Source organism: Mobula birostris, chromosome X (assembly GCF_030028105.1).
Source record: "Mobula birostris isolate sMobBir1 chromosome X, sMobBir1.hap1, whole genome shotgun sequence".
NCBI lineage: Eukaryota > Metazoa > Chordata > Chondrichthyes > Myliobatiformes > Myliobatidae > Mobula > Mobula birostris.
The window spans coordinates 48,927,638-48,943,109 of NC_092402.1; the positions used below are offsets into that span (position 1 = coordinate 48,927,638).

The 15,472-nt window shown below is 40.9% G+C and overlaps 1 protein-coding gene across 1 annotated transcript in view; it reads right to left on the reverse strand.

Moving 5' to 3' along the window:
* Positions 1-2,441: 2,441 nt before the first annotated feature.
* Positions 2,442-15,472, reverse strand: part of cdk4 (cyclin dependent kinase 4) — a 66,104-nt gene continuing 53,073 nt past the window's right edge. Inside the window, exon 8 of the mRNA XM_072249406.1 lies at positions 2,442-2,473. Coding sequence (XP_072105507.1) covers positions 2,468-2,473 — 6 coding nt within the window. The 3' untranslated portion in view covers positions 2,442-2,467. The remainder of the gene's footprint in view (positions 2,474-15,472) is intronic.

Consider the following 15,472-nt stretch of genomic DNA (forward strand, 5'->3'; position numbering starts at 1 on the left):
TCTCTGCAACTGGATCCTTACCTTCCACAATGGGAGACCACAGTCTGTGTGGACCGGAAATAATATCTGCTCCTCGCTGACAATCAACGCTGGTGCAACTCAAGGATGCGTGGTTAGCCCACCGCTCTACTCTCTCTACATCCACAACTGCGTGGCTAGGCACAGCTCAAATACCATCTATAAATTTGTCGACGATACAAATAATGTTGGCAGAGTTTCAGATGGTGATGAGGAGGCGTACAGGAGCAAGAAAGATCAGCTGTTTGAGTGCTGTTGCAGCAACAACAACCTTGCACTCAACATCTGTAAGACCAAGGAATTGAATGTGGACTTCAGGAAAGGAGAAGTTGAGGGAACACACACCAGTTCTCATTGAGGGATCAGCAGTGGAAAGGGTGAGCAGTTTCCAGTTTCTGCATGTCAACAACTCTGAGGATCTATCCTGGGCCCAACATATTGATGGAATTATAAAGAAGGCACAACAGAGGCTATACTCCATTCAGAGTTTGAGGAGACTTATTATGTCACCAAGGACACTTGCAAATTTCTACTGACATTCCGTGGAGAGTGCTCTAACCAGTTGCATTACCATCTCATATAGAGGGACCAATACAAAGGTTCAGAAAATGTTGCAGAAAGTCGCAAACACAGCCAGCTCCATCATGGGCACTAGCCTCCCCAACATCAAGGACATCGTCAAAAGGCAATGCCTTAAAAAGGCAGCATCCATCACTAAGGACCCCATTCACCTTGGACAAGCTCTCTTCTCATTGCTGCCATCAAGGAGGAGGTACAGAAGTGTGAAAACACACACTCAGCAGTTTAGGAACAGCTTCTTCCCCTTGCCATCAGAGTTCTGAATCACTATTTCTTCCTCCCTTGTTGCACTACTTACGTAATTTAATTTATAGCGTTTTTATTATGTATTGCACTGCACTACTAATGCAAAACAACAAATTTCACAACATAATGCCAGTGATATTAAACCTGATTCTGATATGCAGAGTTTGGAATATTATCCTTTGATATACTTAATTTCTCACATATTTATAAGCACCGTGTCCTCATCAATAGTCAATTGTACATCCACATTCAATTTTAACATTTGATTAAGGCAAAACTATTCCTTCGTTTTCCTTTTACCCACGGTAATTGCCCTTCACTGTCCATTTTGTGCCAAATCTGATTTTAGGATAAGCTGATGAAGTAATGGTTGTGCTATCTGGCTCAGTGACCTGGTGCAAGTATCCTAGAAACAGACAAGATGATTCTGGCCGACTCAGCTGCAGTCCTTGCCAATTCAAAACATGTGGAAAGAGCCATGGCCGATATTTCAGGACATTACAGAGGCTGAAAAGAATAGGAGAGAAAACAGAAAAAATAGCTTAGGGACCACCAAAAAGTAGGTAATTAACACATAGATTGTTGGAAGGAAAAAATACAGAAGGGAGAATAAGAACACTAGAACAGGATAGAAAGAGGATGCAGAGCCTCAATTTTGGCAGAGAATCATAACACTGGTGTTTCTAACATTGAGCCCTAGAGGGCGACAGAGTACCATTATCTGATATAAACCTTCAGTACACTAGTGTAAAGGAGAACAAAATTTTACTTTTATTTTCCAACAGGATATACAGTGGATTCCAGTTAATTGGGACACATCTGGACCAGTACATTTTGGCCCAATTAAACAGACGCTCCAATTATGCAAAGTTTCATGGAAATAGTTAAAAAGGTATAAAAAAGACAAACTACTATTGAACTGAGTAAAAAATTATGTATTTAAGTGAAATACAGAACCAATTAGAACATTACTAATTTTACTATAGTAATATAAAACTGTGTATTAGTTTGTACTGGTTAGCAAAGGAGGAATTCGTCAAGTGTACTCTGGCATCGTACTCGATTGGTAAACTATCCCCTAAAGCATTGAGGTTTAACCAACAATTTCTTCATATCAGTTCCAGGCATATTTGAATAGTTATGTGATCCATTGCTTCCTTTGAACCTGAAAATGTTGTATGTTTTGTAGCAAAGGAAACTATCCAGCGCAATATGATTTAAAAAAAAGGCCTGTTTCATTGGCATTGTAAATACCATCTGCACAAAATTTTTTTAACATCTCTGGAGCAACCATCTGTTGCTTTGAAATTTTTGTGATCTAGCTTCTTGGCTAGCTTTTCTGAGTTTATTTTTTAAATACTGGTCCATTGGACACACATGCCTCGTCCAGTTACAATGGAAAACCATTGATTTGAGGGCCTCTTCAACATCTGGATTCTTACCTTCACACTTTCGTTTTTGGGACATTCCCTGTTGTCCCATTCTTCTCGCAGTTTATCTTGCTGATGTATCAAGCGTGCAATTGTAGATTTCGGCACTCTAGTTATCTCTGCTAGCTGGCGATCAGTGGTCTTAGGTGGGTGGCTTTTAATTTGGTCCAGAAAGGTAAATTGTCCAGCTAGTGTCAAACCTGTTCATGGCGAGAGTTTCAAAAAAATTTAAAGTCAAAATTTTTAAAAACCAAAATGATCAAATATCATTGCTTTTAAAATCGGCATCCGTCAGCCTGAATGGATAGCATAACACAAGCACACACAACTGACGAAAATGTTCACTCTAAGCACTGTGTAGCATCTAATGGCCATACAAATGCACATGACTGACCGTCTCCTGCCCCAATTAAGTGGCAGAGTGTCCCAAATAAACAAAGGGAAGCTCGGCTACTTTCTCGATTTATTTTCTTTAAGAGTTGTCCAAAATGAATGGCTGTCCCAATTAACCAATGGCCCAATTAACCAGAATCCATTGTACTTTTTTTCTTTTGCCACTCATCAAAAGTGAGAGGCATACTACACAACCTACTTCTACTGCTCTGTCAAATTCGTGGTTATCACTGCTCTGATATATTTTAAAGGTAGTGGGTAGTGGCTCCATATGTCACTACTACAGGGCGTGACAACCCTGCCTTACACGAGTCCCGGGCTCAGCTGGCTCTGGCTGACAGTACCCGGTATGGGTCCCTATCCAGGGTTACGGATCCCACTGCCTTGTGGGTATCTTCGGGAGAAGAGAAGGCTAAGGAGGAAACCCTACACAAATCCGGAGTGGAGCCCCTAAGGCGGTTGGATGATGTCACCTCCCGGCAGCTCCTGCAGCCAAGATGATGCCAAATGTACTGCTTCACATTCCTTTGGACCACATCCACGAGGCTGAGAGGGGGATCTTGATGTCTGAGCAGCCCAGGATCTCCATATTCATCGCCCAGGTCTGCACCCTGAAAACCAGGCGCATCCATTGTCTACTTAGACAGACGGAGCCATGATCCATTAGGTATATGTTTTAGTAATATGGGAAGGAAGGATAAAGTTGAGATGCTACTAAATATCAATAAACCCTGATGGTAAATGCTTCAAAAACTATGCCTTGGGAAATTGTTCTTCTCAGCTAATTAAGAGTATACAGGTTCCACAGCATGACTGAGAATTCATGGACACAAGTCAAACAACTAGTGATATTGAACAGTAAAACAAAGCAATGATTGCCTTTAAATTTAATTAAATGTGCGTTATATGTAAAAATAAACTAAAACTCAGAAGTCAAAGTAAACCTATTATCACAGTATGTATATGTCACCATGAGATTCATTTTCTTACATTTACAGGAAAATAAAGAAATACAACAGAATTTATGAAAAACTACAGACAAACAAAGACTAACAAACAACCAATGTGCAAAAGAGGACAAACTAAACTGAACTGTTCAGTTCAGGAGCTTGATCGGTGTAGGGTAGTAACTGTTCCTGAAGCTGGTGGTGTGGGATCTCAGGCTTCCGTAACTTTTGCCTGATGGTAATAGTGAGAAGATGCTCCTTATAAATGTGCTCATTGGTGGGGAGGGCTTTGCTTGTGATGGACTGGGCTGTATCCACTATTTTCTGTGGACTTTTCCATTCCTGGGTATTGGTGTTTCCATATCAGGCTGTGGTGCAATTAACTAGGATACTCTCCCATGCTCATTTACAGAAGTTTGTGACATTTTTTGGTGTTATGCCAAATCTACAGAAATCTCCAAGAAAGTAGAGGTGCTGTCATGCTTTTTCTGTGGTGGCACTTATGTGCTGAACCCAGGACAGGTCCTTGATTTGATAACGCCAAGAAATTTAAAGTTACTGACCCTCTCCACCTCCGAACCCCTGATAAGGACTGGCTCATGGACATCCAATTTCTTCTTCCTGAAGTTGATAATCATCTCTTTGGTTTTGCTGACGTTGAGTGAGAGGTTGTTGCTGTAGCATCAGTCAGCCAGATTTTGAATCTCCCTCCCATGTGCTAATTCATCACCACCTTTGATTTGGTGTCATCAACAAACTTAAGTACGGCATTGGAACTGTGTTTAGCCACATAGTCATAGGTACAAAGTGAGCAGAGCATCTGCAAGTTTTTATTGAACTGACAAACCTAATACTAAATTGAAGGTCAAAACAGTAAATTAGAACAATCCATATGAAAGAGTAATAGGTTCAGCCAGACCCTCTTGGTCAAAATTACATGGGATAAGAGTAAAGGTAAGGGTAAAAATCATGTTGATTATCTGATTCTTTCAAAGAGATCATGAGACCTTAAAACTTCAGATCAATGTCAGAAAGTGCTGGGACATATACTGCAGGTATGTCAGCATCTGAAGAAAGAGAAGACAGGTTAATGTCTCTGACCAGCATAGATTTGATTTTTTAAGCAGAATCTCAAGAGCTTTGCAGAAGCCCCACTATTATCATTAGAATTGTCTGCAAATATTGCCTCATTCTGTAGAGCAAAGAAAAAGAAATTGACAAAGGTGAACAAGATCATGATGTTATGCAACACACATAAAAGTTGCTGGTGAACGCAGCAGGCCAGGCAGCATCTCATGATGTTATGGTTTAGTTAGGATAAAGAAAGGGAAACTGTTCTCATTAGTAAATGCCTTGAGAAATGGGAACACTGATTTAATGTGAAGGGTAAATGATATACTGAAATGTGAGAAAAAATTCTTATTTTGCAGAGTGGTTGTGATCTAGAACCTATTGTCTATGAGGGTGATGGAAACAAAGTCATTTGTGGTTTTCAAAAGGGAAATGGACAGCACTTGAGGGAAGTCACGTATAGGATGGGCCAAATTGCCTCAAGCTGTATAATAATTCAATAATTCTAAAGTTGAAGTCAGAAGTTAACATACACTTAGGTTGAAGTCATTAAAACTCATTGTTTAACCACTTCACAGATTTCATATTAGCAAACTACAGTTTTGGCAAGACGTTGAGGACATCTACTTCGTGCATGACACGAGCAATTTTTCCAACAATTGTTTTACATACAGGTTATTTCACTTTTAATTGACTATATCACAATTCCAGTGGGTCAGAAGATTACAAACAAAATCAAAAGAAATCAGCCAAGACCTCAGAAAAAAAAATTGTGGGCCTCCACAAGTCTGGTTCATCCTTGGGAGCAATTTCCAAATGCCTGAAGGTACCACGTTCATCTGTACAAGCAATAGTACGCAAGTATAAACACCAGGGGACCACGCAGCCCTCATACCACTCAGGAAGGAGAATAATTCTGTCTCCTAGAGATGAATGTACCTTGGCACAAAAAGTGCAAATCAATCCCAGAACAACAGCAAAGGACCTTGTGAAGATGCTGGAGGAAACAGATAGACAAGTATCTATATCCACAGTAAAAAGAGTTCTATATCGACATAACCTGAAAGGCTGCTCAGCAAGGAAGAAGCCACTGCTCCAAAACCGCCATAAAAAAGCCAGACTACAGTTTGCAACTGCACATGGAGACAAAGATCTTACTTTTTAGAGAAATGCCCTCTGGTCTGATGAAACTAAAATTGAACTGTTTGGCCATAATGACCATTATTATGTTTGGAGGAAAAAGGGTGAGGCTTGCAAGCCGAAGAACACCATCCCAACCATGAAGCATGGGGGTGGCAGCATCATGTTGTGGGGGTGCTTTGCTGCAGGAGGGACTGGTGCACTTCACAAAATAGATGGCATCATCAGGAAGGAAAATTATGTGGATATATTGAAGCAACATCTCAAGACATCAGCCAGGAAGTTAAAGCTCGGTCGCAAATGGGTCTTCCAAATGGACAATGACCCCAAGCATACCTCCAAAGTTGTGGCAAATTTGCTTAAGGACAACAAAGTCAAGGTATTGGAGTGGTCATCACAAAGCCCTGACCTCAATCCGATAGAAAATTTGTGGTCAGAACTGGAAAAGCATGAGCGAGCAGGGAGGCCTACAAACCTGACTCAGTTACACCAGTTCTGTCTGGAGAAATGGAACAAAATTCCAGCAACTTATTGTGAGAAGCTTGTGGAAAGCAACCCAAAACGTTTGACCCAAGTTAAACAATTTAAAGACAATGCTACCAAATACTGACAAAGTGTATTTAAACTTCTAACCCACTGGGAAAGTGATGAAAGAAATAAAAGCTGAAATAAATCATTCTCTCTACTGTTATTCTAACATTTCACATTCTTAAAATAAAGTAGTGATCCTAACTGACCTAAGACAGGGAATGTTTTCTAGGATTAAATGTCAGAAATTGTGGAAAACTGAGTATAAATGTATTTGGCTAAGGTGTATGTAAACTTCTGACTTCAACTGTATATACAAATTGTATGCCTAGAAGGCTATCCTTTGGATGCCCTAGGGGATAGAATCATTCTTTGTCTTAGTATTTATAACATTGAATTGCTGACATTCTTGCTACTGCTATTCTTGCTTTAGTTGCAATGCTACCGTTCAGACCAGGCAAGAATGTACTCGGCATAATCATTCTGAGTTATACCATAAATATGAGAAAAATGTTAATCCAATAAAATGCTGTCACATTCACAACTCAGATTTGGAACTATTCCAGCAACACCTCTGAAACACACAGCTTTGACCACCTAGAAAGATAAGAGCAGAAGGTGCATGGGAAGACCACCACCTGAAAACTCTCCTCCTGACTTGCAAATATATTGCTGGGCCCACTTTCCTGGAACTCCTGCCCCAACAGCAATGTGGGAGAACTTTCACCCGAAGGGCTGCCACGGTTCACCGCCACCATCTCAAGAGCAATTAGGGACGGGAAGTGACACCCAGATATTGAATGAAGAAATATAAAGGAATGCAAATTTACTAAGGGCTTGCAGGGCCATTTCACGAAGGCCATTAGTAAACCAGGTGGGTGTTTACAACAATGGTTATCATGACAGATTAGTTTTTAAAATCCAGATCTATATCATTAATTGGATTTAAGTTTGCTAGCTATTACGCTGGGATTCAAATTCAAATATCCAGATCAACCGTTCAGACCTCTGAATACTAGTTGAGCACTTAAGCAAAATGCTCCCTTACCTCTTTAATTTTTTTTTAAATTTTAGCAATACTACATGGAGTAGACCCTTCCAGCCCTTCGAGTCACACAACCCCCAACAAACTCAATCAACCCTAATCTAATGGGGACAATTTCCAAAAACCCATGAACCTACCTGGTACGTGTTTAGACTGTGGGAGGAGACCAGAGCACCCGGGGAAAACCCGCACGTTCCACAGGGAGGACGTATAGAGACTCCTTACAGAACAGCAACTAGAATTGAACTCTGAACTCTGAAATGCCCTGAGCTGTAAAGGTGTCATGCTAACCGCTACATTACTGTGGTGCTGATAGGGTATCCTCCTTCCTTCATCCTGCTTGGGCTTGGGGAAGATAAAGCCTATAGATTTAGCAGAATGAAATGCAAGCCATAAACAAGTAGCTTTCATGTAACTTTTCCTTTTCTCGTTTTTCCTAAAGCACAAAAGAATGAGATTCTACGTTTGGAATTTCAACATACTTTATTTTCATTTAAAAGCAATTTTCAGCTTTTCTAATTCTAAATGGCAACTGCGAATTTCTGCCAAGACCAGGTCATTCAGCAGACACCAAGTACGGTACGTTCAACTAACAATTTTTCCATGGTGAAGCAGCATCCAAGAGAAAGGACAAAAACCTTGTCAAACCTTAAGAAGTTATCGTCCATAAAGAAGCTTGAAACCATTGTTAGAGCACAAAGTCATACTATTCTTAAAAACAAAGTTAATGTGAAAGAAAAACCACAGGTCCATTTTGTGTTTAAAAGTAAAGGGGAGATAGAATGTGAGAACCTTACCTTTGATTGTGGTAGAAGTAAAAGGGAAAAGTGAGAATTCAGAAACTTAAAGAACATCAGCTTGACTTCCGATTCTTTTGTACAACCACATTTACACAATGTTATTGAAACCACTAATCAGGTCTGGGGACAGTCAAACTAACCAGTAGCAGAATGTTTCTAATTCTTATTCATGGTTATCTATAAAGCAATAATCGATTTTCAGGGCTTGGATTAAAGGTAGGTGCACCTTCATGTGAATTATTTAAGCTTAGGAACTAAATCAATACCCACTTCCCATTCTAGCATCCCGGATACAACTTACTTCAAAATAAAACTCAAAGATTGCCAGAACTAGTTTGATTCTGGCGCATACCATCTCTGAGGTCAGAGCAGAAAACCTGGGGCCTAAAGAACAGATGGTGGGGTGGAATGAGCACAGGAGGCTCAGCAACTTGCTGACAGGTTGCCATGCTCTAAAAAACATCAATGGCCTAAACACCTAATGCCCCACGTCACTGAGAGCCAAGAACACTTGTGAACCCATCAGGGCCGGATAGGCAGTCAAGATCCACTGGAATGAACACCACCTCAACCATGACCCTGTCCTTATTGGTGAGACCCCTTGACTCCATCCCACAACAACTTATTTGAGCCACCATCCTAAACAGCAAGAAGTTAAGAAACCCTTATTCCAGATCAAAAATAACAAGGCCTCAGGAATAAATGGAGTCTCCACTGAGATCCCAAAGCTCTACAAAGTCACAATTCCACAACCTCATAGTCTGCATCTGAGAAGAAGAAGATCCACCAGAGGACCCCAGAGATGCTGTAATTATGACTGTCTTCAAGGAAAGACAGATTTCCCATGGGTGTCTCCCAGCTTTTTGCTACAGGGAAAGCCATTACTAGGGTCTCTGTCATCTACCTCCTCACAGTAGTCAGAGAACTGCTCCATATTTTAAAACATAGATTCGGATTGTAGAAAGGCACAATGACCTTTTTCAATCTCCATTTTATGTTTGCTTCATGACACCATACAAACAATGATACTACCAATTGGCTCCCAAATGTACTCTATTCTAAGCTCTGACATGGGAACAGATTATTAGGCTCTAACCTCAGCAGGCCAGGCAGCATCTATGAAAAAGAATAAACAGTCAACGTTTTGGGTCGAGATCCATCATCAGGATTGGAAAGGAAGAGAAGTCAGGATAAGAAGGTGGGGCAGGGGAGGAAGTACAAGTTAGCAGGTGATAGGTGAAGCCAGGAGAGAGGGACAGGTGAAGTAAAGAGCTGGGAAGTTGATAAGTGAAAGGGATACAGGGCTAGAGAAGGAGGAATCTGATAGGAGAGGACAGAAGACCATGGAAGAAACGGAAAGGGGAGGAGCACCAGAGGGAAGTGATGGGCAGGCAAGGAGATAAGGTGAGAGAGGGAAATGAGAATGAGGAATGGTGAAAGGGGGTGGCAATTATCAGAAGTTCGAGAAATCGATCTTCATATCACCAGGTTGAAGGCTACTCAGACGGAATATAAGGTGTTGCTTGAGCGTGGCCAATACCCACCCCTTCTCAGCAGGCCAGGCAGCATCTCTAGGAAGAGGTACAGTCAACATTTCGGGCTGAGACCCTTCATCAGGATTAACTGAAAGAAGGGATAGTAAGAGATTTGAAAGTGGGAGGGGGAGGGGGAGATCCGAAATGATAGGAGAAGACAGGAGGGGGAGGGATGGAGCCAAGAGCTGGACAGGTGATTGGCAAAAGGGATATGAGAGGATCATGGGACAGGAGGCCTAGGGAGAAAGAAAAGGGGGAGGAGGGGGAAAAAAACCCAGAGGATGGGCAAAGGGTATAGTGAGAGGGACAGAGGGAGAAAAAGGAGAGAGAGAGAAAGAATGTGTGTATATAAATAAATAACGGATGGGGTACGAGGGGGAGGTGGGGCATTAGCGGAAGTTTGAGAAGTCAATGTTCATGCCATCAGGTTGGAGGCTACCCAGATGGAATATAAGGTGTTGTTCCTCCAACCTGAGTGTGGCTTCATCTTTACAGTAGAGGAGGCTGTGGATTGATATATCAGAATGGGAATGGGATGTGAAATTAAAATTAATAAGTTCCCTGGCCCCCTCCCCCTTTCTTTCTCCCTGGGCCTCCTGTCCTATGATCCTGTCATATCTCTTTTGCCAATCAACTGTTCAGCTCTTGGCTCCATCCCTCCCCCTCCCGTCTTCTCCTATCATTTTGGGTCTCCCCCTCCCCCTCCCACTTTCAAATCTCTTACTAGCTCTTCTTTCAGTTTTAGTCCTGATGAAGGGTCTCGGCCTGAAACATCGACTGTACCTCTTCCTAGAGATGCTGCCTGGCCTGCTGCGATCACCAGCAACTTTTATGTGTATTGCTTAAAATTCCAGCATCTGCAGATTTCCTCATGTTTACCCACCCCTTCTCATAGCCCTGTTCCAACAAGGCCTAACTTAAGTTTGAGAAACAGCACTTCATCTTCTGTCAGGGCCTTTAGAGCACATATTGAATTCAACAACTTTGGATCACTCCTTTTCTCTATTAGTATCAGAACTGGCAAGAACTGCTCTTAGGTTACACAGGACAACCATTTTTTTCAAAAATGTTGCTTCCTCAGAACTTTTTATTTGTTTATGATAGACTGTTTGAAGCTGAACACAAGTATAATTTCAGAATTTGGAATTTGGAGAAACAAGAAATTAACTTCAATTGAATATAATGTGTTTAATTGCATAATGGTGCTGATGCTTTCCAATAGCTTGACTAAGCTAAAATGGTTTGTTGATGATTTTTGTTTGTACTCAGTGTCTAAGGCTTCTCGCTTACGTGTCCAACTTTAATCAGCCAGCATTGATGGATTCCAGTTGCCCTGATACCGTTTCTCCATGACCGCAATGCCCTGGTGAAACCTTTCACCGTGCTCGTCACTGATAGCGTCAAGATTTGCAAGAAATAAATCTAAATAGGAATGTAGAAAATAAACCTTTAATGACATGTTGCACTTCATGGTTTTGTCTGCTTGTAGCATGTTGTCAACCAGCTGCATGTAGATTGCTGCTCTGTAGTTGCCAAGAAAATTTCAACAACATCCTGGTATGCCTTCCATGCAATTTTCTCCAGTCCCACTAGGAGTTCTTCAAATTGCCTGACATTGATGATGTGGTTGATTTGTGGGCCAACAAAAATGCCTTCCATAATCTTGGCATCAGTACTCTGGGAACCGTCTGTCTCAAGTATCGAAATCCTTCACGGAAATTTTTGCGCCTGGTGACAGCAGATCCCATCGTTGCAGTCTTGAACCCAGTAATTCTGCTTTTGCCTTTGACAAACCCAAGTCTCTGACCAGATCATTTAACTCAGATTGAGTTATCAGATGAGGCTCACTTGATGTAAAGGGTTCAAAAGCTGTATCACTGTCTGTCATTTTCCATTCCTGGCTCGTGCATCATGACATCTTCGTCTACCTCCGCTTGACTCCTTGTCTCTGGTGGCTTTGGTACTGGAAGATTATCAACATGGCTGAAGGGAGATTGAGGTACTCAATGGATTTCTTGTTTTTAGCAGAGGAACCATGGTCACACTGGTCAGACAGAAGGAGCAGTCTGTCATCTGATCCTTTTGCTCATGCCATAGCATCAGGACAGTGAACGACATTGACTTCCGAGTACCTTTGAGCCAAGGTCTAAGATCAACAGCGCATGTTGCACAACAAATGTGAGGAGCCCATGCTTTGGACCCCAATTTTACACCCAAATTAGAGCTCATAGGGTTTCTTAGTATGAGGAGTCATGCTCCGTCTTTGAGATTTAAGCGTATACTCGCCACAAATATATGCAGGAAGTATTGAGGCTGTTGCAACATTGGTGAGACATTTTGCTGTCACAAATACTCCTGAAAATACAATTACTTTTTTAAAATGAGTCCACGCAATATGCTATGAGAATAGAGCATGCATATTAATGTGATTGCAAAGCGATTTACATGTAAACACAATGCACAGAACGGTGTGTGTGTGATGCTTTTGTAGCCTTTCTAAAACCTGTCCTGCCATGCAGCATCCACCCTGCCTAGGAATGCCCGGACAAGATAAAAAACTTCCCAGCTTACATTGTAGGTAACATTTTAATTGTCTTGAGTTATGAATTGAAATAACAAATATCGGCAATTACAAAAAGATGGTGCACGATAGGGAAATGTCATGGTGACATTCATGATCAGCAGCCCAAAGTCTACAAGACACACCCAAAAATATCCAGGAAGCAAAATCTTTGTTGTGAGTGTAATAGGTTAGTTTTTCTCTCTCATCTAATACTTCCTGATCTGCTGAGTATTCCCCATAGCTTTGAGCCACATTTCATAGCAGTTACATATCCCTTTCTTCTCTGACTTTTCCCTCTCATTAATTAACTAGATGGTTTCATTCCCATGGCATCCTAACACAGATATGCCCTTTGCCCCATTCTGTTGACAACTTAAAATTAATGCTTTCCCAGTTCTGATGAAATGGCTTTTCCCTCCGTCTCTCCACAGATGTTGTCTCCTTCTGAGTCTTTCCAGCAGTTTCTGTTTTGAATTAACATTTCCAGTATCTGATTTTCAGGAACAATCAAAACTCCACGTTTAAACTTCATTATAATCCTTAATGAAGACGTGATGGCATAAAAATGAGTGGAAGGGCAAATCATGATGAGGATATTGTGACTCTACAATGGGATTTAGATAGACAGAGAGAATGGGTGAAAACTTGGCAAATGGAGTTTATGGAGGGAGGCACTTCAATAAGTGGAACAAAAAGGCAGATTATATCTAATGCAAATAAAACAGATCTTGTTCTCATGCATGAATCCCAAAATGCCAATATGCAGGTGCAGCAAGTAAATAAGAAGGCAACTGATATGTTGGGACTTCATTGCAAAGGTGTTGGGAGTTCAGAAATCAGGAAATTACAAACAGGGTTCTGGTGAGGACACGCCCAATGAGGGATATAGCAGCATTTGAAACAGTCCAAAAGAGATTCAGTCGACTAATTCCTGAGCTGAGCAGACTAAACAATATTCTTCGAAGTTTAGAAGAATGATGATAGGGTAGATGTGAGGATGTTTCCATTAGTGGAAGCGTCTTGAACAAGACGTAGCTACAAGATTAGAGGACCATCATTCAAAAGCAAGGTATGAAAATTTTTCTCACAGATGGTGGTGAACCTCAGGTAAATCTCTGCCCCAGAGAGTAGTGGAGGCTGGATCATTAAAGGTGCTTAAAGTGGAGGTAGATACATCTTTGAAAGATCAGAGAATTAAAGGCAATGGGGAACTGAGAGTTGAGCAGGGTTCGATCAGCCATGATCATTTCAAATGGTTAGGCAGGTTTGAAGCACCAGATACCCCACTCCTATTTTCTTGTGAAAAGACTACTTGAGGCATAAACTTAGTCACATTGTTACAAAATCTATTAATTATATTTCCTTCTTTAAAATTATTTACTTTAGCCTTAATTTTGGGTATCTGAAATATCAATCATGGACCAAAAAATAGTGGGCAGGAAAATAATTTTAAAAATAGTTTGGGAAATTTCTATACCCTACAGTTAAATGATATCCTTCCAGTATTAGACTACAAAACAGTGCAGCAACTGCTATGTGCCATACAATGTGTAGTATCCTTAAAGTTGAGTGTACCTAGTACAACAGCACTATCTACAGCAGTAAATGTATTGCTGGATTGGTAATATTAATGTCTGTGGTAGGTATACTCAGGAAACATCAGCTGCAGATAACATGATTACCTTTTTAAATGGAATTATTGGGAGGTATTCCCAAAGTACAGATTTTTTAAACTCCCAGAGTGAGAATAAGCCATCGGCTTTGGCAAATAACATGAGGCATCTGAAATTTGAATCCAGTCACAAGCAGGCATTAAAAAATTCCTGCATTCCTCTCAGCTTGGCTCCTTGTGCATCCCAAACACGATCGGTCCACCACTGGCTGCCATGCTTTCGTTTGTTTAGACCAAACATCTCCATCTCTCCTCCCTAAAGCCTACTTTGTCCTCCTGCCTTAAGTGGCTCAGCTTCAATTTTTGTTCGTAATTCTCTGACAATCTTGGTACATTTTACTACATTCAAGGACAATGTAAAATGAAGTTCTTGTTGCTTTCGTAGTTTCAAGTCCTGGTCTTCTCACGTCTACTTTATTAAAATCACTCAATAACCTCAATCAGGTCACTTCTAAACCTTCTAAGGTGTGTGGAGCCAGACTTATTGTGAATCATGAAATTTGTTGTTGTGTGGCAGTACAGTGTAGGCAGATCAAACTACTGTAAGTTACAATAAAAATAAGTAAATAGTGCAAAAAGAGGAATAGTGAGGTAGTGTTCATGGACTGTTCAGAATTCTGATGGCAGACAATATGAAGCTATTCTTAAATCATTGTACAAAATTCTGGAGGAACTCAGCAGATCAGGAAGCATCTACGGAGAGGAACAAACGGTTGATGTTCTGGGTCAAGATCCTTCATCTATCCTGAGGACAGGGTGGTAGATGTTGCCTACAAGAACTTTAGCAAAGCCTTTAACAAGGTCCCAAATGGCAAACTGATCTGGAAGATTAGAACACATGTGGTCCTGCATGAACTGGCCAATTAGAAACAAAAATTGGTTTGGTGATAGAAGTCAGGGGACGATGGTGGAGGGTTATTTTACAGTTTGGCGACATGTGACCAGCAGTGTGCCATAGGGATTGGTGCTGAGTCCACTATTGTTCATCACATATATTAACAATTTGAATAAGAATGTAGGTGGCATGAATAGTAGATAATCTATTTGTGGATATTTTAGTGTCTTCTACTGCAAAGGCTGGTCAAAAATTACTATTTAGAATCGCTGTCACTTTTCTACTTCCCATTACTAATTCCCCAATCTCATCGTCCAAGGGACTACTGCTATCTCACAATTCTCTGCAATCTTTAAGCAGAGGAAATCCTAGATGCTGGAAATCTTAGAACACACACAACGCTGGAGGAACTCAGCAAGTCAGGCAGTATTTATGAAGGTGAATGAACAGTCGACTTTTCAGGGCAAGACCCTTCATTTTTGTATTGTTTGCCAGTTCTCACGGTGATGGGCACAGATTTAGAAAAAAAAAGGTTTAAAATACTTTTTCTGGAATAATGGGTACCTTCTGAAGAGGGTAAATAAAATAAGAAAATACAAACTGCTGAGTTGAGAACTATCAACTTAGTGCTTAGGATAGTCGACATCAACGTACCTGAGAATCTAAGTTA